This window comes from Siniperca chuatsi, linkage group LG12 (assembly GCF_020085105.1).
Source record: "Siniperca chuatsi isolate FFG_IHB_CAS linkage group LG12, ASM2008510v1, whole genome shotgun sequence".
Taxonomy (NCBI): domain Eukaryota; kingdom Metazoa; phylum Chordata; class Actinopteri; order Centrarchiformes; family Sinipercidae; genus Siniperca; species Siniperca chuatsi.
Window position 1 is genome coordinate 29497470 of NC_058053.1, and position 23995 is coordinate 29521464.

Consider the following 23995-nt stretch of genomic DNA (forward strand, 5'->3'; position numbering starts at 1 on the left):
TCCTGCTCCACCTCCTCCTGCTCCCCTGCTCCTCCTCCCTGCTCCTCCTCTTGCTGCTACAGCTGCTCCTCCTACTCCTCTCGCTCCCCCTGCTCCTCCTGCGGCTACCCCTTCCTGCTCCTCCTCCCTGCTCCTCCTGCTGCTACCCCTGCTCCTCCTGCTCCTCTCGCTCCTCCCTGCTCCCCCTTCCTGCTCCCCTGCTCCTCTCGCTCCTCCTCCCTGCTCCTCCTGCTGCTACCCCTTCCAGTTCCTCCTCCCTGCTCCTCCTGCTGCTACCCCTGCTCCTCCTTCCTGCTCCCCGTTCCACAGAAACTACTCCCTCCCGTCCAGACATCCTCAGAAACTACGCCTTCCCGTCCAGACATCCTCAGAAACTACGCCCTCCCGTCCAGACATCCTCAGAAACTACGCCCTCCCGTCGAACCATCCTCAGAAACTACGCCTTCCCGTCGAACCATCCTCAGAAACTACGCCCTCCCGTCGAACCATCCACAGAAACTACGCCTTCCCGTCGAACCATCCACAGAAACTACGCCTTCCCGTCCAGACATCCTCAGAGACTACGCCTTCCCGTCCAGACATCCACAGAAACTACGCCTTCCCGTCCAGACATCCTCAGAAACTACGCCCTCCCGTCCAGACATCCACAGAAACTACGCCCTCCCGTCGAACCATCCACAGAAACTACGCCTTCCCGTCCAGACATCCTCAGAAACTACGCCCTCCCGTCCAGACATCCACAGAAACTACGCCTTCCCGTCCAGACATCCTCAGAAACTACGCCCTCCCGTCCAGACATCCACAGAAACTACGCCTCCCGTCGAACCATCCTCAGAAACTACGCCTTCCTGTCGAACCATCCACAGAAACTACGCCTTCCGCCCAGACATCCTCAGAAACTACGCCTTCCCGCCCAGACATCCACAGAAACTACGCCCTCCCGCCGAACCATCCACAGAAACTACGCCTTCCGCCCAGACATCTCAGAAACTACGCCCTCCGCCCAAACATCCTCAGAAACTACGCTTCCCGTCGAACCATCCTCAGAAAATACGCCCTCCCGTCCAGACATCCTCAGAAACTACGCCTCCCGTCAGAACCATCTCAGAAACTACGCCCTCCGTCCAGACATCCTCAGAAACTACGCCCTCCCGTCGAACCATCCTCAGAAACTACGCCCTCCCGTCCAGACATCCTCAGAAAGTACGCCCCCCCGTCCAGACATCCTCAGAAACTACGCCCTCCCGTCGAACATCCACAGAAACTACGCCCTCCCGTCAGAACCATCCACAGAAACTACGCCCCCCGTCGAACCATCCTCAGAAACTACGCCTTCCCGTCGAACCATCCTCAGAAACTACGCCCTCCGTCCAGACATCCTCAGAAACTACGCCCTCCGTCCAGACATCCTCAGAAACTACGCCTCCCGTCCAGACATCCACAGAAACTACGCCCTCCCGTCCAGACATCCTCAGAAACTACGCCTCCTGTCGAACCATCCTCAGAAACTACGCCTTCCGTCGAACCATCCTCAGAAACTACGCCTTCCTGTCGAACCATCCACAGAAACTACGCCTTCCCGTCCAGACATCCTCAGAAACTACGCCTTCCCGTCCAGACATCCACAGAAACTACGCCCTCCCGTCGAACCATCCACAGAAACTACGCCTTCCCGTCCAGACATCCTCAGAAACTACGCCCTCCCGTCCAAACATCCTCAGAAACTACGCCTTCCCGTCGAACCATCCTCAGAAAATACGCCCTCCCGTCCAGACATCCTCAGAAACTACGCCCTCCCGTCGAACCATCCTCAGAAACTACGCCCTCCCGTCCAGACATCCTCAGAAACTAAGCCCTCCCGTCGAACCATCCTCAGAAACTACACCCTCCCGTCCAGACATCCTCAGAAAGTACGCCCTCCCGTCCAGACATCCTCAGAAACTACGCCCTCCCGTCGAACATCCACAGAAACTACGCCCTCCCGTCCAGACATCCTCAGAAACTACGCCCTCCCGTCCAGACATCCACAGAAACTACGCCCTCCCGTCGAACCATCCTCAGAAACTACGCCCTCCCGTCCAGACATCCTCAGAAACTACGCCCTCCCGTCCAGACATCCTCAGAAACTACGCCCTCCCGTCGAACCATCCACAGAAACTACGCCCTCCCGTCCAGACATCCTCAGAAACTACGCCCTCCCGTCGAACCATCCACAGAAACTACGCCCTCCGTCCAGACATCCACAGAAACTACGCCTTCCCGTCGAACCATCCTCAGAAACTACGCCTTCCCGTCAGAACCATCCTCAGAAACTACGCCCTCCGTCCAGACATCCTCAGAAACTACGCCCTCCCGTCCAGACATCCTCAGAAACTACGCCCTCCCGTCCAGACATCCACAGAAACTACGCCCTCCCGTCCAGACATCCTCAGAAACTACGCCCTCCCGTCCAGACATCCTCAGAAACTACGCCCTCCCGTCCAGACATCCTCAGAAACTACGCCCAGTAGTACCCATACTGTAGTACCCGGACTGTAAGTGTGTGTGTGTATGCGTGTGTGTATGCGTGTGTGTGTGTGTATGCGTGCGTGTGTGTGTGTCTGTGTGTGTGTGAAAAACACACTTGACACATTAAAGAGCTGAAAACAGCAGAGTGAAGCTGAAGAGATTCGTCAGGAAACTCAATTATTTTAATTTGAATCTTTTTCAGAAACTCGTCTTCTGACACGTTTCATAAAAAGATGTTTAGTCTGTGTGATGCTTCATACACTATCTTTAAAATATATATTATAGGCGCTTTAAAATCACGGTTTTAAATGAGCTTCTGTAAATGTGAAAGAGGAGAATTCAGACAGTTTTCATCAGAAAATATTTCACAGCTTTAGGTTTAGTTGTATTTAAATTTACATTAATGATGCGTTCAGGTGACGTGATGGACGGATGAAAGATTCACATGTTGACAACTTGTCATCAAGACATTTGTTTGATTCCAGCCATGTGAGGGTTAAAATACTGAGAACTGACAATATAACACGGGATTATTACACTGGACGAGGCGGCCATGTTTGTTTGGCTTTCAGGCGGATGTTGACTCATAATTACGATAACTCTGATATAGAGCTGCAACTCACCATTATATAATAACTAACTAATTGTTTGTTTGATAAAATGAGTCAAACTCGACGTCTTCAAATGTTTTGATTAATTCGACCAGCAGTCGACAACATAGAGATTCAGTTTGCTGTCGACGACTAACGACTAAAAAACACAGCAAATATGAAAATTGAAGAAGCTGGAAGCAGAAAATGTTTTTCTTAAAAAATGACTCAAAAGGATCAATCGATTATTAAAATAGTTGCAGATTAATTTTCTGTCAATCGACTAATCGTTGCAGTTCTTCATATTGTTAGTAGATGTATTCTATACATTATATTTGCGAGTAGTTAACAGACCGGTGCGGCAGACGTGTTCAGCTGAAGTTATATTTGATATTCAGTCACTTATGAGATTAAAAGTATTCCAGCCTCCATGTGAAAAACCTACAAAATAAGAGTGTTGTGTTTTCTGCTGTTTGCTGTGTTTCAATCCTCTGATCCTGATCAACATGAAGCTGTCACACACAGATTTAACCCCCGACCCCCCGCCCTGCAGGCAGCATCTTCACCTGAAACAGCTGTTCACCACCCCACCAGCAGCAGCAATAAGACGGAGCTGTAATCTGAGGATCAGGGCCACACACAGATTAAAACAAACAGACGAGAAGCCTCAATCGCAGATTAACAGAAATCAGAATAAAAGCCGGCTGCACGTCGCAGCTTTAATCCATCTGTGTTTTTGCTCAGTTCAGAGCAGATTACATGACGGCTGCTGTTGTTACTGATACAAGAGAAGCTGAAAAACACAGCGATGCTACAGAAACACCGCTCACCGACCGGACAGCGGCCTGTAGCTCCAATAATCTCAGTAGAAGTGAAAGCTAAATGTAAAAATCATTCACTTCATACACAAACTTCATAATAAAAGAAGTTTGTGTATGAAGAAGAAGAAAACAATACTGTTTACCTGTAAAACTCTGAGATCAATGCTAAAGCTGCATGCTAATATGCTAATGAATAAAGCATTTCAATATTACTTCTTTGCTTGTAGAATTATGACTCTACTTTTATTATACCATCACTTTGTTCAGAACATCATTAGGTTTTTCATAAATGACCAGTAACACTTTATATTAAGGTGCACATATTCGCCATTAACTAGTTAGCTAGCTTATTAGCATTCATATTAGTAACATATTGGCTCTTTATTAGTCATTATAAAGCTCTATTATTGCCTTAATCTGCATGACCACATTCTACAACTACCAGGCCATTAACTAAGAGTTTCCCCTCAATAACCTGCTAATTACTGCTTATTGATAGTAGTTAAAGAAGCTGTTGTACATGAGTTACGATCTTAATATGCTTTGCTCAGTACGGGCCTTATAAAGGTGGTAGTACTTAATAACACTTAACTATGATCTATTCTTATGTAACGTGTTACCAAATTACCACTTCATTTTCAGATTTTCAAATAATTATGGCTTCATTTAATAAACCTATGACTTCCTTCTAACCTAATTATATTAATATTATTATTTTTATTGCAAAGGACTTTATTTTCATAATATGACGACTTTTTTCTGGTAAATTACATCCGATAATCTGATTTTAAATTAACGGCTGGAAATGTGACTTTGGTTGTGACTTTAAAGGCAGTTCACTTCAGTTGCCTTCAGTTCACGACAAGAAACCTTTAAAACTGAAGACGGAAATCACGCCAGACTCAGTTTAAACTTCATCTTCATATTTTCTTAAATGACCCAGTAATTTTATATCATGAAGTAAATAAATGTAACTTACCACCTGTGAGGCCAGACGATGTGCAGAGGTTTCATCTGGTCTTCAGTGTCCTCCTCACTAACTGGTCTCTGGTCTGCTCTGGGTTCCGAAGTGGACTGATGTGGATCCTCCCGCTCAGACCTGTCGGGGTCATTACAATAAAAACTGCTGATATAAAAACATTATTATTATAACATCTATCCCATAATAGTGAGATCAATAAGAGATATTTCACTGTTTACCAGACAGACATTTTATAATTAAATATCTAAATGAGTATATGTAATTATGAAATCCTTTCTATGAATTTTGTGACTCATCTTGTAATTAAATAAACCTATTATATTTGTATTCTTTTTATTTCTGTGAATGAAACGTTCTGTAACAAGTGATCAATAATCAGAATCAGTGCAGCCTGCACAGAAATGACTGCTGTTGCAGTGTAAGTAACTCTACCGCCTGTAGGGGGCGCTGGAGGAGATCTCTATACTCTGTTGTCCTGCTCTTTCATCTGTGCAGTTAAAGTTAAATCTGATGTAACTTAATCACTTTATTCTTGAAGTTGAAAGAGTGTTTGTTACCGTGGAGTATGCTGCTCGACCTGCGCGGGTGATGATGTCATCAACGTGAGACGGCTCTGCGGGCCTGCGGAGGAGTTTGTGTTTGGGCAGCAGCCTAAAAAACAAGCAGCAGAAGAATCAGCAAACAGACACATCAGCGTCCAAAGGTCCTGAACGCTCCTGAACGCCTCATGGTCGCTGACGGAGGAGGACGAGCAGCGAGGACACAAACTGACGGAGGAGGACGAGCAGCGAGGACACAAACTGACGGAGATGGACGAGCAGCGAGAACACAAACTGACGGAGGAGGACGAGCAGCGAGAACACAAACTGACGGAGATCGACGAGCAGCGAGGACACAAACTGACGGAGGAGGACGAGCAGCGAGAACACAAACTGACGGAGATCGACGAGCAGCGAGGACACAAACTGACGGAGGAGGACGAGCAGCGAGGACACAAACTGACGGAGATCGACGAGCAGCGAGGACACAAACTGACGGAGGAGGACGAGCAGCGAGAACACAAACTGACGGAGGAGGACGAGCAGCGAGGACACAAACTGACGGAGGAGGACGAGCAGCGAGGACACAAACTGACGGAGATGGACGAGCAGCGAGGACACAAACTGACGGAGATCGACGAGCAGCGAGAACACAAACTGACGGAGGAGGGCGAGCAGCGAGAACACAAACTGACGGAGATCGACGAGCAGCGAGAACACAAACTGACGGAGATGGACGAGCAGCGAGGACACAAACTGACGGAGATGGACGAGCAGCGAGGAGACAAACTGACGGAGATGGACGAGCAGCGAGGACACAAACTGACGGAGATCGACGAGCAGCGAGAACACAAACTGACGGAGGAGGACGAGCAGCGAGGACACAAACTGACGGAGATGGACGAGCAGCGAGGACACAAACTGACGGAGATCGACGAGCAGCGAGAACACAAACTGACGGAGGAGGACGAGCAGCGAGAACACAAACTGACGGAGATGGACGAGCAGCGAGGACACAAACTGACGGAGATGGACGAGCAGCGAGGAGACAAACTGACGGAGATGGACGAGCAGCGAGGACACAAACTGACGGAGATCGGACGAGCAGCGAGAACACAAACTGACGGAGGAGGACGAGCAGCGAGGACACAAACTGACGGAGATGGACGAGCAGCGAGGAGACAAACTGACGGAGATGGACGAGCAGCGAGGACACAAACTGACGGAGATCGACGAGCAGCGAGAACACAAACTGACGGAGATCGACAAGCAGCGAGAACACAAACTGACGGAGGAGGACGAGCAGCGAGGACACAAACTGACGGAGATGGACGAGCAGCGAGGACACAAACTGACGGAGATCGACGAGCAGCGAGGACACAAACTGACGGAGATCGACGAGCAGCGAGAACACAAACTGACGGAGGAGGACGAGCAGCGAGACACAAACTGACGGAGATGGACGAGCAGCGAGGACACAAACTGACGGAGATCGACAAGCAGCGAGGACACAAACTGACGGAGGAGGACGAGCAGCGAGGAGACAAACTGACGGAGATGGACGAGCAGCGAGGACACAAACTGACGGAGGAGGACGAGCAGCGAGGACACAAACTGACGGAGATAGATCAGCAGCAAGGAGACAAACTGACGGAGATGGACGAGCAGCGAGGACACAAACTGACGGAGGAGGACGAGCAGCGAGGAGACAAACTGACGGAGATGGACGAGCAGCGAGGACACAAACTGACGGAGGAGGACGAGCAGCGAGGACACAAACTGACGGAGATAGATCAGCAGCAAGGAGACAAACTGACGGAGATGGACGAGCAGCGAGGACACAAACTGACGGAGATGGACGAGCAGCGAGGACACAAACTGACGGAGATGGATCAGCAGCAAAGACACAAACTGACGGAGGAGGACGAGCAGCGAGGACGCAAACCGACGGAGGAGGACAAGCAGCAAGACACAAACTGACGGAGGAGGACAAGCAGCGAGGACACAAACCGATAGAGGACGAGCAGCGAGGAGACAAACCGACGGAGGAGGACGAGCAGCGAGGAGACAAACCGACGGAGGAGGACGAGCAGCAAGGAGACAAACTGACGGAGATGGACGAGCAGCGAGGAGACAAACCGACGGAGGAGGACGAGCAGCGAGGAGACAAACTAATGGAGGAATAAATCCAACAGGATTCATGAGCACGGAGACACTCAGAAACCAGATCCAGGAGGACTGAAGGCCACACGGAGTTTTACTACAAATATAAACACTTTTCATCAGTCACACCAGACTTCAGTCAATATCTGAGTGTTTTTCTCTGCTCTTTAAGAAACGTCCAGAGCCGTGAAAGTTTCTTGTTTTAGGATCCAACACAGCGAAACATCAGGTCTGATCTGATCGTTAACAGAAACATCGTTTAGTGAAGCAGCGAAGACTTCGGTCTGTTGAACTTCAACCAAAAATCACTTATAGACTGTCAGGAAAACAAGACCTGGTGTTCGCTGTGACGGATCATCAACTCTAACAAGTCCCCGATCAGGTCCCAGTCCTAAACTTTGTGTTTCGAGTCTTACACAAGTCTGAATGTCATTAAACAGAGTAACAGATGATTAATAATAATACTTAATAACATTTCAATCAAACTGATCAGAGCCGTCGGTCATCTATGGTACATCCTGCTGGAAATGACGGCGTGACGTCCAATGGGCTTACAGACCGCATTGCTCGCCCGGAATATATTTTTTATTATTTCAAATACTTTATTTTGAAAGGTCAGTCATGCAGGGAAGGAGTTTTCTAAAATCCAGTCAGGTGATGCGATTTTTCAATACTAACGATTCAATCAGTTTGTTTGATGAAGTTTCTACAGTCAGGTTTCCTCTCCTTCTTTCTGGGTATTTTCTTCCCTCCTCTGAGGCTGTCAGGCAAAATAAACTCTACTTCAGAGTAGAAACATCTAAATCCAACTCAAACACATTGAGTATTAATGTGTGCTGAGGTTCTTCTGAGGGGAAACCAGCTCATTATGTTAATGTCTGTCCACCTGAGGCAGAATTATCTGCCACAACAGGAGTCCATTATATCTGCTGCGATCAGATCAAAGAGACGCTTTAGGACCAATCAGGAAACAGATTCACAGAGCAGAGAGACGGAGAGACAGACAGAGAGAGACAGACAGGGAGACAGACAGACAGACAGGCAGACAGAGAGAGACAGGCAGGGAGACAGAGAGAGACAGACAGGCAGACAGACAGACAGAGAGAGACAGACAGGCAGACAGACAGACAGACAGACAGACAGAGAGACAGAGAGAGAGACAGACAGACAGACAGACAGACAGACAGACAGACAGACAGACAGTCAGACAGACAGACAGAGAGACAGACAGACAGACAGATAGACAGTCAGGCAGACAGACAGACGGTTTATCCAGCTGAGGTTCAGTCTGACTGTTTCTGCCTCTGAGGAAAAGTTGACTCAATAATCCATTTTAGAAATTAGATGTTTGACTGGAGGCAATAAAAACTGTGTGTGTGTGTGTGTGTGTGTGTGTGTGTGTGTGTGTGTGTGTGTGGGGGTGATGCAATTATGTTATTGATAAATCAACAGTAATCTGTGTGATGACCTCACCTCTGTGAGTCTGATTAAACATGAAAAGATGAAGGTCAAAAATCATTTCAGCTCATTTCCTTTATTGACAATAATCGCAAGAGTCTGAGAGAGAGAGAATCCTGCAGAGCCTGAACCTGGACCGAACCTGGTCTGAGCCCGGACCGAACCTGGTCTGAGCCCGGACCGAGCCTGGACCCGGATCAGAGGGCTTTAATGAGGCCGAACTGTAAACACAGAACAGGTTTAAAAGTCACGTGAGTTTAGGACAAATTGTCCGTATAAACGTTAACTCAACCTTCAAACACGAGTCGGACTCCGGAGACCGTCGGCCACTTGTTCTGGTTGTAGACCTGAAAGGTCCACCAGAAACACCTCCACCATCTGTACAGTTTAACCCTAAAAGGTTTTTTGAGTATTTTGTGTATTGAGAGACACTGTGGGGGCGACGCTACATTCAGGTGTCTCAGTTTCAGGGGGAAACATTACCTGGGGGGGTCGGCTCAAGTACTGGACTGATATATAGTTTATTTAATTCAACACGTCTGCTGTTTAAAGTGCTGCTGTTTTTACAGCTTCACAATATTCTGAAAGACTTTTATTTTGAAAACGTTCTTCCAGAGCTTTCTGCATTTGAATCTAACTTCTTCTCAGTGTTGATTCTGATGACTGGATTTACACCAGCTGTGTTGTCTTTCATCTGATAAAAGGAAAATTATTCTGTTATTGATTCTGGACTTTTCTGATGCAACGGTCAGATATAAATGACACTTTACGAGATGTATTCTCTCTGTCAGTATTAGCACAAGTGAAGTTAATGTTGGCTGTGACCTCCCGTAGTTTCCTGTTTAAAAAGGCTCAGTAGTTTCCTCAAACAGCTGCTCGCTGTAGTTTCTATCAGACCAACAGGAGGAAACAGAGCATCTGTTGGGGACTATTTCCAGCGGCGGATGAATCCACATGTGGTGCTGTAGTGAGTGTTTGGGGCAGCAGGACGGTGTGTGTGGGGCGGAGGCAGAATAAACTACAGTGTGTGTGTTCGTGGTGATGAAGGTGCAGCAGAGCGGCTCGCTGATGAGTTTTAACAGTTTCTGGACGACGACGGAGGAAGAAGATCCATCAGCTGTGACTCACGCAGCACTCGCTAGCGGAAACGTTCGCTGCTGAAGTCGTTAAAGGACAGTCGATGTGTCCTTTAAAGGAAGTTGAAGTGAGGCTGAGGAGTTGGATCCAGCTCTGAGCCCTCGGGCCTGAAGCTGTCCTGGTATCAGCCGGGTCACACTGAAGGTTTCACAGCTTGGAGGTTTCTGTCACTTTAAAACCATCTCATCAGCAGAAAGCTCTGGATCTGGGGGAGGGGGTCAGTCCGGTGGACCAGAGGAGTCTCAGCAGGTCATTACAGCACATTAAGATCCACATTAGAGTCATTATAAGACGAGCCGGTAGTCAAAACCAATCGCTGCCAGAGTCCAGTGTTTGTCCACTGACGGTCCGATGACCTGAGGGGGGTCCTGACCGACATGAGAGTCCAGCCGTCTTCATGGTGCTGTTTTCTGGTGGTTTTTGGGCACAACAGGAAATGATGTATGGATATGGAGGGAAGAATGTGACATCAGGAGCGATGGGATTATTTTCAGTCCAGAGAAGAAGAAGCATCTGCTGTAAATCTGAAAACCCCTGACCACCCGACTCCGACTCGCTAGCTGCTTTCTGATTGGAGAGCGGTGATTCTGCTCGGACCAATCGGCAGCGACTGTTGGCTGTTAGCAACGCTTGTCATATAAAGAAATACACTGATTTAAAAGCTGCACATCTGTAACGCTTTATTTTAGATTATATTTCATGATCAATATGAACTGTATATTATGGTACCAATTATAGAACAAACAGAGACTCAGTTCTCATTTAGTCGGTTGTACTGAGTTTATGATGAAATTTTGTTATTTGGGACTTTATTCTTCACATATGTGGAATTGTTTTTGTCCAGCTGACCTGCTGTTTGACTAAAAGACCAACGTCTCTTTTATTACAACAGACTCACTAATTACATTGAGTTTTCCAGGAAACTTTCAAGGAAATTATTAGAAATATATATTTATATTATATTACCTGACTATGCTGTGACATCATCAGTGACAGAGGATCTAACGCAGACTCTCAGCCTCCGTTAGTTTACATGTGTATATATATTTATTTATTGATTAGTATGTGTTGATATCTGAACATCTGCAGCTCTGGTGTTAAACTGTCCAATAAAAACATGAAGCTTCACTTCAGACAAACTAAAGATCAGATTTACACTTGGGATGAAGACCATGGAGTCTGACTGAATGCTGAACCCGGACTGACTGCCGGACTCTGTAAGGTTAAACCTTCAGTCAGCGTCGGACCTGAACCCGGACAGACTGCCGGACTCTGTAAGGTTAAACCTTCAGTCAGCGCCGGACCTGAACCCGACAGACACCTTCAGTCAGCGCCGGACCTGAACCCGGACAGACTGCCGGACTGCTGCCGGACTCTGTAAGGTTAAACCTTCAGTCAGCGCCGGACCTGAACCAGTCAGACAGACTGCCGGACTCTGTAAGGTTAAACCTTCAGTCAGCGTCGGACCTGAACCCGGACAGACTGCCGGACTCTGTAAGGTTAAACCTTCAGTCAGCGTCGGACCTGAACCCGGACAGACTGCCGGACTCTGTAAGGTTAAACCTTCAGTCAGCGTCGGACCTGAACCCAGACAGACTGCCGGACTCTGTAAGGTTAAACCTTCAGTCAGCGTCGGACCTGAACCCGGACAGACTGCTGGTGTTGCCGGTGACTCGGCTCTCAGTAACAGAATGCACCACAATTCTCTCCATATGTCTGTTTGAAGTAACTGTGATGAAGAGGAACGAATTAAGGATCAAACCAGCGTCCGTGATTCCTCCTTAACACCGAACACACTCTGGCTGCTGTTCAGCGGTGACGTAATCATGAAAAACGTCCACAGCAGAAACATAAAACTTCACGACTGAAGCTCTGAACACAAAGACAGAAATATGCTTCTTTTGTTATAAATCTTAATCACTGTGAACCGTGCATGAGCCTCATTCTCACTGACATCAGGCAGCTGCTGGTTTTGTCCCGTGTCGTGACGACAAACGCCACGACGTGTCGGTGACGTTGACCAATCGGAGCGCAGAACGCTCTTCAGAGGAATGATGTTGAAGCTCGCCGTTGCTTCTTTCTGTTTTTGGGCCGAACACAACTCAGCCAGCATCAAACACACCACATCGGACGCATGTTTGTTCCAGGAAGTCGGTCCCTAGCTCCTCTTTCCCGATGACATCACGCAGGTCGTGAAAGACGGTGAGCTGTGATTGGTCGGGGACCTAACATGAAGTCTGTCGTGTCTCTCGACCGAGTCACGCAAGAATTAATGACTATAATCTGACAAGCGAACACTTTTCAGCGGGACTGCAGCAACAAAACCTTCATGAGGATTAATCAGTCCTCTAGAGTCGAACACCTGACGACCAGCAGAACCCCGACAGCTGCACAAAGGCCGACAACAAACCGGCCTGAACAGAGAAGAAGAAAAGGCATCAGACACCTGCTGATCACGTGGTGTCCACATTGATCTGATTTCTGACAATCCTCAGAGAGAAGTCAGCGTCCTGCTGCTCGGCTGTGATGGATGTGATGTCTTTGTGTCCCACCACAGGTTTCTGCTGGCTCGGGTCAATCACTATTAAATTACAAAAGTCCACCACTCAAAGGCCGATTGATAGATGGATACCGCAAACACGCCGACCACAAAGAGGCCAAAGAGGAGGCCAAAGAGCCCTGAGTGCATTCAGACACACCAGACTCCCTCCACAAAAGACCCTTTTTTGTTTTTGTTTTGTTTTCTTCTTTTGGGCCAGCAGAGTTTTTTCTTCATCATGAATCTACGTCAATCTGACTTTACAGGACTAATTGATCTAAATACTAAACTTGAATTTGAGCCTGAGGAGCACTTTCTACGATCCAGAGCGATGGGTTCAAGAGGGAAAAACTAGAAGATGCAATGAAGTGTGTTCATTGTGTGTGTTCACATAAAGTTAACACTGTAAACAAGTTAGAAAGTCTTAAAATATAAATAGTTTGAATGTGAATTTTTGTTTGGGTTGGAGCACTTTGAAAGTCAGCTGTTTTGTTTTTTTCTTTTTTGTTTTCAAACCAGTAGTCTACTTCAGTCTGAACACTCAGATCAGGAAGATATCGGAGATATGATTGATTTGATATGATATGATTTGAAGAGGGAGAAACTGTACGTACTGTGTGGGAGTCGAAGCACTGAAAGGAGTTGAATTATCAGCAGCAGCAGTTTAAGAAATGAAAGCAGCTGAATGTAAACTGAGGTATGAAACTTTTCTTTGAAAACTTTGTTTTCCTCAAATTAATGAAGAATTTAAAGAGAAGCTGATGTCAGCTGGACGAGACGACTCGAGATTGAGTTATTTAACAGAATTATTTAATGGATTGAAGGAAAGTTACGAGTAACAAAGCAGAATTAGAGCTAAAACAATTAGTCGATTAGATTATTCTGCTACAAATTTGATAACTGATTAATCGATTCCATTGTTTTTCTCAGTGAAACCTCAAACCATCCTCTGGTGTCAGTTTCTCTAATGTCTCAGATTTCCTGTTTTTCTCTGTTTTATCTCAGTAAACTGAATGTCTTCGACTGTGGGTTGAACAAAACAAAACATGTGAAGACGTCACATTGGACTCTGGGAAATTATAACCAACGTCACTATTATTTAATGACATTTTCTAGAAAAAAGGATTCAGTTCATCAGCCACAGTTTGCATGCTGGGGCTTCTGACTGGACTAAGTATTTGTTCTGGACTCTGATAGACTAACACTTAAGCATTAATCTCTGATATTTTATACATACATATATATATTTAGAAAAAGCGATTCATTGAGAAAATAATCAGCACATTAATCGATAATGATAATAATCATTAGTTGCAGCCCTTTTAGTTTGTAGGCGACAAGATTATTAGTGAAACAGTCTGGACCTCAACAGACACTAAAAGACTTGTTTTGGTTTGGTGATTCCCCTCTAGCCCGGTTGTGTTTCTTCATCATGAATCCTCCTCGATCTGAACACATTAATACCTCTGCAGAGAAATCATCTCCTCCCCCGTTTGTTTCTGTGAGGGCTTTATATTTTCAAAGAGCCGGACTCGCAGTGTTTAGCAAAAGGACCGCGGGCGTGTGCAGGGATTGTCAGCCAAGCATATCATCACTTACTTACACTCTGTGAGTTTGCTTTGGATCAGACACATTAGCATCTGAAAATGAGCTGGCAAACACCGGAGGCCAGAGGAAGTCGTCCTGCAGCCCAACGTCACCGATACGACACATAAATCCAGCAGACACAGAGAGGTTTAAATATCACACGTTTCTACTGAGAGGAAACAGCACAGGGGCCCCATGTGAACATACATGCTGGATTTTTACAGTTAGCATGTTGACAAGGTAACGTGCTAAATGTTACATCATTAACGTAAACGTTACACATCAACTGCCACTATGTGACCATGCTGACGTTAGCATGATAGCTTCTGAAAATGCTAACAAGCTCAGTCTTACAGTAATTAGGGTAAACGTTACATATTCAACACCAGCATGTTAACACGCCAATATTAGCATTTGTCATAACGTGCTAAGGGTGAATGTTTATGGGCAAGTTCTTCTTTTACTTATTTAATTTGTCATGCAGGCCTTTTTAGGGCAAGGCCACTTCTTTGATAAAATTTATCGATAATTGATAATTACAAAACAGGAGACAGTGAACAATTAGGAGCCAGTGTATTGAACCACAGTACTGAGTTTATTTAAACTGTACACTGAATATTTTACTTTTCCACAAAATGTTGTCTGATTGATTTTTTCAAATGTCAACAAATAATTATAGTTAAAAGGTCGGTATGCAATTATACCATGATATAGAGCGAACAACAACACAACAAGTAATGTAACTAACGTTAGCTAGGCTGTGTGTTAGCTTAGCTAGGCTGTGGGTTAGCTTAGCTAGGTTGTGGGTTAGCAAACTGTTGCTACAGCTGCTGCTGCTAAGCTAACAGCCAGAGAGGACGAGACGGTTTCCCAGAGCAGCACAGCAGCTCCAGACAGCGACGCTCACAACTCTCCTGCTGCTACAGCTAACATCACAACAGCAGCAGATGTTGGCAAACTAAAACATAAACTGAATGTCCGCGGGAAAGTCGTTTAACGTCACCTGACACTCAAATAATGGCTGGAATAGTGTTGTGTGGCTTTGTGTGTTCCCCGTTTACAGAGCCGGGGCTGTGAACAAACACAGGCGTTGTTTCAGCGCTCACACTGAACAGCTAGCAGACCGTAACAATTCCTTACGTGTCTGCAAAAACACATCATTTTGGATTTTGTTGCCTCAATTGCGGGAATGGAGGTGAACCATTTCAAAAAATGTTCTTACTAAAATACATGCTGGTTGGTGGATCGTTCTCTTTCCATTTCACGCTTTGTGCGCTCCTTTCGTGGCATCGCGCTGAAAAAGTCCCCTAATGTTAATTGTTAGCTAATGTTAGCTAGCAGGTCGCGTTACTGTTGATGTCCAGCGCGATGACGGAGACACTGGGCCAGTTCAAAACAGGGCATGCCAAACTGGCCGTGTGGGTAGTTAATTTTAAAAGAGGCATTACGGCCACACTCCAGGGCATCCACTGGCCGTTTGGCTCCACCAAACACTGCCTACCTCCACCTGTGCGTGGCGGCTGCCTCGCTGAACCGCTGCAGCTCGAACGCGCGTGGCGTCCTCGCAGACGCGCTGCTGCCGCCAGCCCTCTTTCTACACTGAGTTTTCAGGTGACTGCTTTCGTCTTCTCCTCAGAACACACTCAGACCTGATCCAGGACTGTGATGGTGGGCTTCCAGACTAACCAGTAATCCCTGTTAGACTCACAGAGCTGATCTCAGTTTGTCACTTTGATGTGAACAAACAGCTGCAGTTCATTTAAACTAACAGAAAGCAGACTCTGAGCTGATCTCAGATCTGCTGATCTGGAGACTCGGCATCTAATCAATGCACCACAACTACTAATCATAAAATCTCTCTAATAATGTCATTAGATTTCCACTATTGAGCTATAACTAATCAAAAATTCCTACCTGCTAAAGACAGTACGTGAAAGTAAACCAGTTTAAACAACACTGTGACGGATGGGAAGGATTTTACTTTTTAAGAGCTTTTACCAAGAAATCTGTGCAATAGATCCTGTAGAACAGTTTACATGTTGAAAATCAAATATCATTGAAATAAAGATTATAATCTACAAAACTTTTCTGCTAAATATCGTTTAAACGACCTGAAGCCATGAAATGAACTCAACTATAACTTTATGAATGCAGGTTCCTCGTTTCTGTATGAACTCATTGTTTCAGCACCTTTGTTCTAACTCTGTGTTGTTTTTCCCATCGTTCTCCCATAAATGTTTTACATGTTCGTGCCAGCGATGCGTTCGTCTGATGACTGACGGAGGAGCCACTGATCTCAGGTCAGATCTTACAGCTGAATCAGTGGCGTCTTTTAAATCACTTCTCAAAACTTCTCTTTTTAAAAATGCTTTTTATTAATTCAGCACTCTGTTTTATTTTCAACATGTCTTATCTGCTTTATCGTCATTATTATTATTATTATTATTACACATTTGAAAACCTTACAAGCACGCATTCCCTGCATCTTGTGATATAGACCACGCCCATTTTTTTGTGTGCAAAATATGCAAAACCTACTTTTTCGAATTCCTCCAAGGCCGTGAGTCCGATCTGCACGAAACTTTACATATAGAATCTATCGAAGCTCATGATCAAACGTTATTGAAAGAATTTTGATACTCCAAAATTGCTAAGCAAAAACTTCATGGGGGTTGCAGTCAAAACAGGAAGTGATGTCATACCTCCCTGTAGCTCTGTCCGATTAACACGAACCTGGGCTCACTAGTTTCCCGTCCGACACCAAGGCTCTGTGCAAAACACTAATCGGATACTAGGTGGAGCTTTTGCTGCAAAATCATAAAATGCGCTAAAGTTAATTTTCCCAACTGTCTTTGAACTGAATGTTTTCTCTTGATGTCCACCTGCGACTTGCATCGCCTCCGCGGGTCGCCAGGTGTGACTTGCACTGGAGGCTTGGACCCTGTTAATACCTGGCACCTAGTTGTTGTTGTTGTTATTATTACAGCTGATTATGATGTAATTATTGGAGTGTGAGGTCATTATTGAGTCATTTTAACAGATGTAGGAATTAAACAAGCAGTTAAACAGCTAAACTCTGTTTAACCGACCCGAACCTGCACCAGGTTCTGCACCAGGTCAGTAATAAGTAGTTTATCTTCTATATGCTGAATGAAACAGGGCAGCCTCCTCTGGTCGTCTCCAGTAAGTGATCCCCATTAAACGCTGCTCCTTAACCCAACAGTCAGATTGATGCAGATTAAAAACTCTTTAATCTGATGACGAGGATAACACTGACCTGCTGACATCAGGGAACTGGACCGGGTAGTACAGGACCACACACTTAGGCCGGATCAGCAGGTCCAGGTCTCTGGGTCTGTGGTCTGGGATCTTCTTCATGAAGGAGGAGATGGAGGACAGGAAGGAGTCCATGTTGAAGATGGAGTTAAACACCACCACGTCTGACACCAGGCTGCCGACACAGGAGGAAAATAAAATGATCTGTACAATCACGTTGTCACTTTACTTGTTCATTGTAACAGCCGTTATTTTTATTTTCTCAATCTGAGACGTTTCCATGTGCTCCAGCGATGATGCTAGGTACGCGTCCTGCGCCTCCGACGCATTAAAATCCGAAAGGACGCAGTGTTCACTGAAGCTGGTGAGCTAACTGCTAACATGCTAGCCAGCAAAGAAGAAGCTAGTGCTCGTCAGTCACAACATCTCTCTGAGCTTCTTTCTATTTCCTTTGTACTGTTCTGCTTACTCCCCGCTGACGTTTTCTTCGTTAGCTAACGGTGCGATAGATTAGCTAAACAAATGGTACGATAAGTTAGCTAACAGTACGATAAATTAACTGAACAATAAGTTGATAGTTTATTGAAGAGATTTATTTGTAGTAGAACTGAATCAATTAGTCGATTGAAAAAAATACTCTGCAACTATTTTAATAATCAATCAATCGTTTGATCTTAAAATCATAATTGTTTTTGCCATTTCGTACATTTAGCAATGAATCGAGAAAATAATCTGCAGATTGAATCGATGATAATCAGTATGATGTCCTGTTTGTGAGCCAGTTTATACTCTAACAGAGGAGCTTCAACCTGATAGGTCGGAAGGAGTTTTAATGTCAGATTTCAAAAGCTGTTCTGAACTTCACCTCAATGATCGCAGCGATTCCACTGAAACGAACCGATTTAGCAGTTTTAAAATGCTGATCACATGACAAAAGCATAAAAACTAATAAATAAAGGACACACTGAGCCCTGCTGTGCCTAGTTTATATTTTATATTAAAGTTATGCACGGGTATCAGTAAGAGTAATGATAAGTATTGATACCAATCACCAGTGTAGCCTGATCATTACTGGACTTTGAGTCTAATACTGATGTCGTATTGTATTTGGAGGTTTAAAAAGAATCGATAACTGGCTGAATTTTATATTTTTACATAAACAAACAATCTTGATAAGTTTGTTTTTTTAAAGAATTATGACAGACTGGCTCTCCTTCCGCTCCACTACGGAGAGGGAAGCCCGTTTTGGTGAGGTCGGACAACACCTCGACAGACCGGGGGGGTCAGGCCCCCCGGCTCTGCAGCACTTAATGTCCCGGGGAGGCCGCCTCAAGAGGAGCGGGGCATTTCTCCAGACATAGCAGCGAGGAATTGGAATCGGTTCGGGCGGCCGGTGGCCGACTTATTCGCAAACAGAAAACGCAGCAGCGATTACTGCAGGTCTGATAATGGTTTCGATCGCTTCACAGCAAGGAGTCACCCCTTGGTGAAGCGCTTCCTACGGGGGGCTCGCAGGCTGAGACTTCCCACCCGTCCCTCAGTGGGATCTTCAGATGCTGCTGGATGGCCTGTCGGGGCTACCCTTTGAACCTCTGGATCAGGCAGATCGAGAGGTTTTGAGACAGAGACAGCGCTCCTCTTAGCCCTGACTTCAGCCGAGAGCGGGGATTTGTGCGTCGGTGCACCCCTCCTGTTTGTCTGTCAGTGACAATGGAGAGTCAGTTAGGCTCCAACCAAACCCGGCCTTCAGGCCTAAGGTCATCACCTCCTTGTTCAGATAAGGAGACAGCACTGGGTGCCTACTAGCCCCCAATTGGGCGGTGAGTGGAAAGATCTTTTTTCAAGCTGCTGAGGCGGCGCCTCGGGGGGGTTAACCAATAGGGAAGCCCGTTAGAGAGCTCCGCACGCACTCATAGGACTGGAGTTACATCCAGGTAACTGCTATTTATACTGATCAGCTGACATAAACACTGATATTGCTGTGCGTGCAGGAAGCATATATGAGTAGCTATATTTCAGCTTATTGCAGCTCTAATCAAACACCCATCCCTACTAGTGAGGCTAAAAACTGCAGTTTTCAAATGTAGTTCTGATATAAACACTGAGCTATAGTGAGGCTGTTATGACTGAGTTTCACCACGAAGCTTTGTGCTGCATTATAATTGAAATGAGTGAAGTAATCTGGCTTTGATCCAATCGGAGGCTTCTTAATGATCAGTTATTTAATGCTGCTGTAACGACGTTAGAGGAGACACAGAGACTCGACTTATCGACATGCTGCCCTGCAGATCAACAACAATCAGTTTGCTCTTTGCTGTTAGACAGCTGATTAATGACAACTAGACCCACTTCAATTACACACACAGCAGCCTGTCAGAGCCGCTCATTAACCAATCATGTCAGAGCAGTTCATTAACCAATCAAGTGCAGCCTGACACGCTCATTAAGACAAACTGTTGCAGCTGAGGAGAGCCGACAAACAAACAGTGAGTTAATGCTGCGCTCAGGTTTTCACTTTTATATTGTTAGTTGGTTATTTAAAGCTTAATACATCTCCCTTATTAATTATTACAGCACTTATTATAACGGATACAAACAACACTTTAACTGTGATGCTGTGTTTGAGGTCCTTTAACAGCTGAACACATACGATGTTTTTATCAGCTTTATAACTTTTGTAAACTTGATTCTAACTGATGAGGTGTTTCAGAGGACAGTGGTGCTGCCTGGCAAACAACAGGGAAGTGGCTGGCTCGCCACCGTGGATCGTATCTGAACCTCAGTGAGCAGATCTGCAGAGCAGCCTGAGTGGAGTTAAACCATCATTGCAGCATCACTGCTGACTGATTCCTCAGCACTAAATACTTTTAAAAAAACAAAGAGTCAAACCAACAACCCTGTGACCCATAACAGCCGTCACTGCCGGACTTCTGCCCAAACACAGTCATGGTCCTGTATATATACACAAATATAAAAAGGACTAGTGTTTACCATGAGAGGACCTGGTTGTATCCATACTGGAAGTCTCTCTCTTGGTCTTTGCGGACCGGATAAACCAGCTGGTTCTCGTGGAAGTACAGAATCTTCTTCAGATGGGCCAGATCTGGTCTGAGAGCCACCAGCTCACACAGGTTCAGGACAGAGCTGCTAAATAGGACTCTGAAGAGAAAGACATGTAGAGAAATATGATGTTAATGGAAGGAAAATTAACTACAGACACAGTCTGCACAGCAGACAAAAACCTGGTGTCAGCAACCTGCTGAGAACCACATCTGGAGTCAACATGGAGGTCCAGAGAGACGGCCGAGTACAAGCACACAGAAATATGTTCGAAAAGAGTAACTTCATTTCTAGAGCACTTTTCTAAAACAGTTACAAAGCACTTAACAGTCAAACAAACTGCAATATTAATGCAATAATAACAATAATAATAATGGCAATAATGAGGAAGAGGAACACAGTGAAACAGTAAAACAATGAAGAACATAAAATAAAACAGCTTAAAAATGTAGTTCAAGAAAAGGCAGCAGGTCCAATTAAATTATTATTTAAATTAAATCATTCACAATAAGACAAAGAAAAATGGGAATCAGTCAGTTACCTTCACTCTAGTTTTCTATCAAACTGACCTGAATTTAAAATGTGACCTGAAAGTGACGGATAATCTGAAGTCCTGCTAGCGCCGCCTACAGGCTGCAGAGTTTGTTACAGCCACAGTCGTCCCGATGTTTTATCTCTCCGTACAGTCTGAACAGTGGTGGTCTTGAACATGTACGTTTTGTCCTGAAGGTGGCGCTAGATGATTTCACAATCATCTGCTGATTAGATTTTGATATTTCTTGTGTACAAGTGTAAATTCTGGTCTGGTGGTACATAAAAAGGTCAGGGGTCACCAAAATCCTCCTCTACACAGGTTCAGAGTACTCAAATCAGCTGATCGCAGTGTGATTTCAGTGTAAAACGTTGCTGAAGTAAACGCTGGCGTGAACGGACCCGTCACTAGCAGGAAGTGACACGCTGGGAGTCACGATTCTGGTGACGTAAGACTTGACGAAAATCTAAAACAAAACTAAGCGTCCAAAGACTCCTGACATCGCTTCAGCCTTCTGACTTCAAATGACCTTAAATCCTTAAACATGATACTGACTTGGGACATGTTGGTCTTGACTCTGGACTTGGGACTTGACTTAGGACCTCATAGCCAGCACAAGAGACTTACTAAAGACTTACAGAAATAAAAACATGCTGGATGGTGACTCTGTGAAGTCAGACTTAACGTGACACAAACTTGGAGATAAATGTCTTTGTCAGCTGATGTGTTCAGATGATGATGTGGACCACCAGGACCAGGTCTTCCCCTGTGGGTGATCTCGCAGTCCTGACCACTATGATCCCTCTGACGATGACGTACCGTTAACCACATCATCTGAACACTCTGCGCTCAGGAACAGAGTCTTTGAAGCTCTGGATCTCCCTGACTGACCCTGTCCCCCATCCTCCACTTCAAACCCTCGACTTCCCCATACATCACTCACCGACCACCTCACCTCCCCCTTCTCCTTTTCTGTTTAAACCCCGCCCCCCAGGAGCTTTGATGTGGCTTCTCCATGAGCCACCGCTGATAACTGCGAGCCTCTCAGACCTGGATTAGACTAATTTCCTGGACCTGCTTGGGTCTCTCTTCAGGCCTGTGGTAGAAAAGTGGAACAGGAATCACTCTGACTCAAACCAGATGAGTCTTCTCTATTTTTACTCTTTTCAATGCCAAGAATAGTCTGACGGACTTCCTGTGGAGTTCAGAGTTAGAGGTTCAAACCTGCAGGAGTTACTGAGTAAATCCATGTGGACACACAGAGGAACCATCTGATTTAAAACACACTCACTGTGTTTCTGTGCCGACTGAAACAAGCTTTGTTTTTCTTCCTCAGATTTCTCTAAAGATGTCTGTGTTTTCTTACTGAAGCCCTGGACTTAAACAAGATATCACAGCTCAAATGAGCTCCACCAAACAGTAAGACAACAACTGAAGAGTGAAGGGAGTTCACAGAAACACTGACGGACTTACAACAGCCCCCTTTTTAGCATGCTGACAAGCTAACGTTAGCGGGACATTTAATATTTAACATTTACTATAATTATGTAGCATTTAGCATCTTACCCTTTAAGCATGCTAACATTACCATAGCATTTATTATGCAACATTTGCTATAATTATATAACATTTAACATTCTTACCTTTTTGGTATATTAACTTTTTAGTATGCTAACAAGCTACAATAGCATGTTAACATGCCGGTGGTAAATATGCAACATCTACCATAATTATGTAACATTTAACATATTTGCTTCTCAGCATACAAACGTGTTATAACATTTCCACATTAATGTGCTAATGTTTTGCTTGGTAGCTAATGTGACTCAAGAGTCTTGGAGGCTAAAGGAGCATTTCTGATGTACGATGATCTTCAAACACATTTTTAGCCATGCTAGCTGCATTGCTCTATGGTTGATAATGTTGGTTGCTCTGTCTACCACTTTCGTCCACTTAAATATCTCAACAACTATTGGATTGCTATGAAATGTAGTTCAGACATTTATGCTCCCCTCAGGATGAACTGTAATAACTCTGGTGATCCTCATCTAGCGCCATCATCAGGTCGACATGTTAATGTGTCCAATACTTTGGTTTATGACCAAATACCTGCAGAACTAATGACATTCCCATCAGCCTCAGCTGTACTTTGTGTTCACTGCTAATTAGCTAATGTTAGCATGCTAACATGCTAAAATAAATACAGCCTCAAGGAGCTGTTAGCATGTAGACTCAGTCTGGTTAAACAAGATATCACAACTCAAATGTGCTCAACCAAACAGTAAGACAACAACTGAAGAGTCAAGGAGTTCACAAAAACATCTACAAGAGACTCCTGAAGTCAAAAACTGAGGGAATTTCCACATTTCATAATATATAAAGTTTCTGTGGTGGTGATGTTCCTGGTCTGGTTAATATAAACTTTTATTGTTGCTGGTGTTTTTATGAAAAGGAGCTATCAAGAAGTTATTATTTCATGAAAACATGCTGCAGCTTATACTGCAGAAATTGTTTGGACATTATGTGATTCTGCTGCTGAAGAAATCATTGAAAATGGAAAATTGAATAAATTGTCGAAACTGAGGCCTGATAAATTCAAAATGAAGACAACTTGAAGACTTTTAAGTCCTGATAATTGTAATTCAAATATTCTACGACAACCTGTTTACATGATGCAGCAGCTTTAAAACTTCAGGATTGAACACTTGTTTAAATTCAGGAGGAAATCAAAGGGCAGAGCAGTGAAACAGTGAATCATGTTTGTGCATGATGCCTTTATAAAACACAATCTGAGAATGAGTCA

The 23995-nt window shown here is 45.0% G+C and overlaps 1 protein-coding gene across 1 annotated transcript in view; it reads right to left on the reverse strand.

Moving 5' to 3' along the window:
• Positions 1 to 23995, reverse strand: part of gtdc1 (glycosyltransferase-like domain containing 1) — a 49114-nt gene that overhangs the window by 10221 nt on the left and 14898 nt on the right. Inside the window, exons 3-7 of the mRNA XM_044217137.1 lie at positions 20592 to 20759; positions 17602 to 17775; positions 5504 to 5552; positions 5459 to 5472; positions 4899 to 5018 (exon numbers count right to left, since the gene is read on the reverse strand). Of these exons, the coding sequence (XP_044073072.1) occupies positions 4899 to 5018; positions 5459 to 5472; positions 5504 to 5552; positions 17602 to 17775; positions 20592 to 20759 (525 nt within the window). The remainder of the gene's footprint in view (positions 1 to 4898; positions 5019 to 5458; positions 5473 to 5503; positions 5553 to 17601; positions 17776 to 20591; positions 20760 to 23995) is intronic.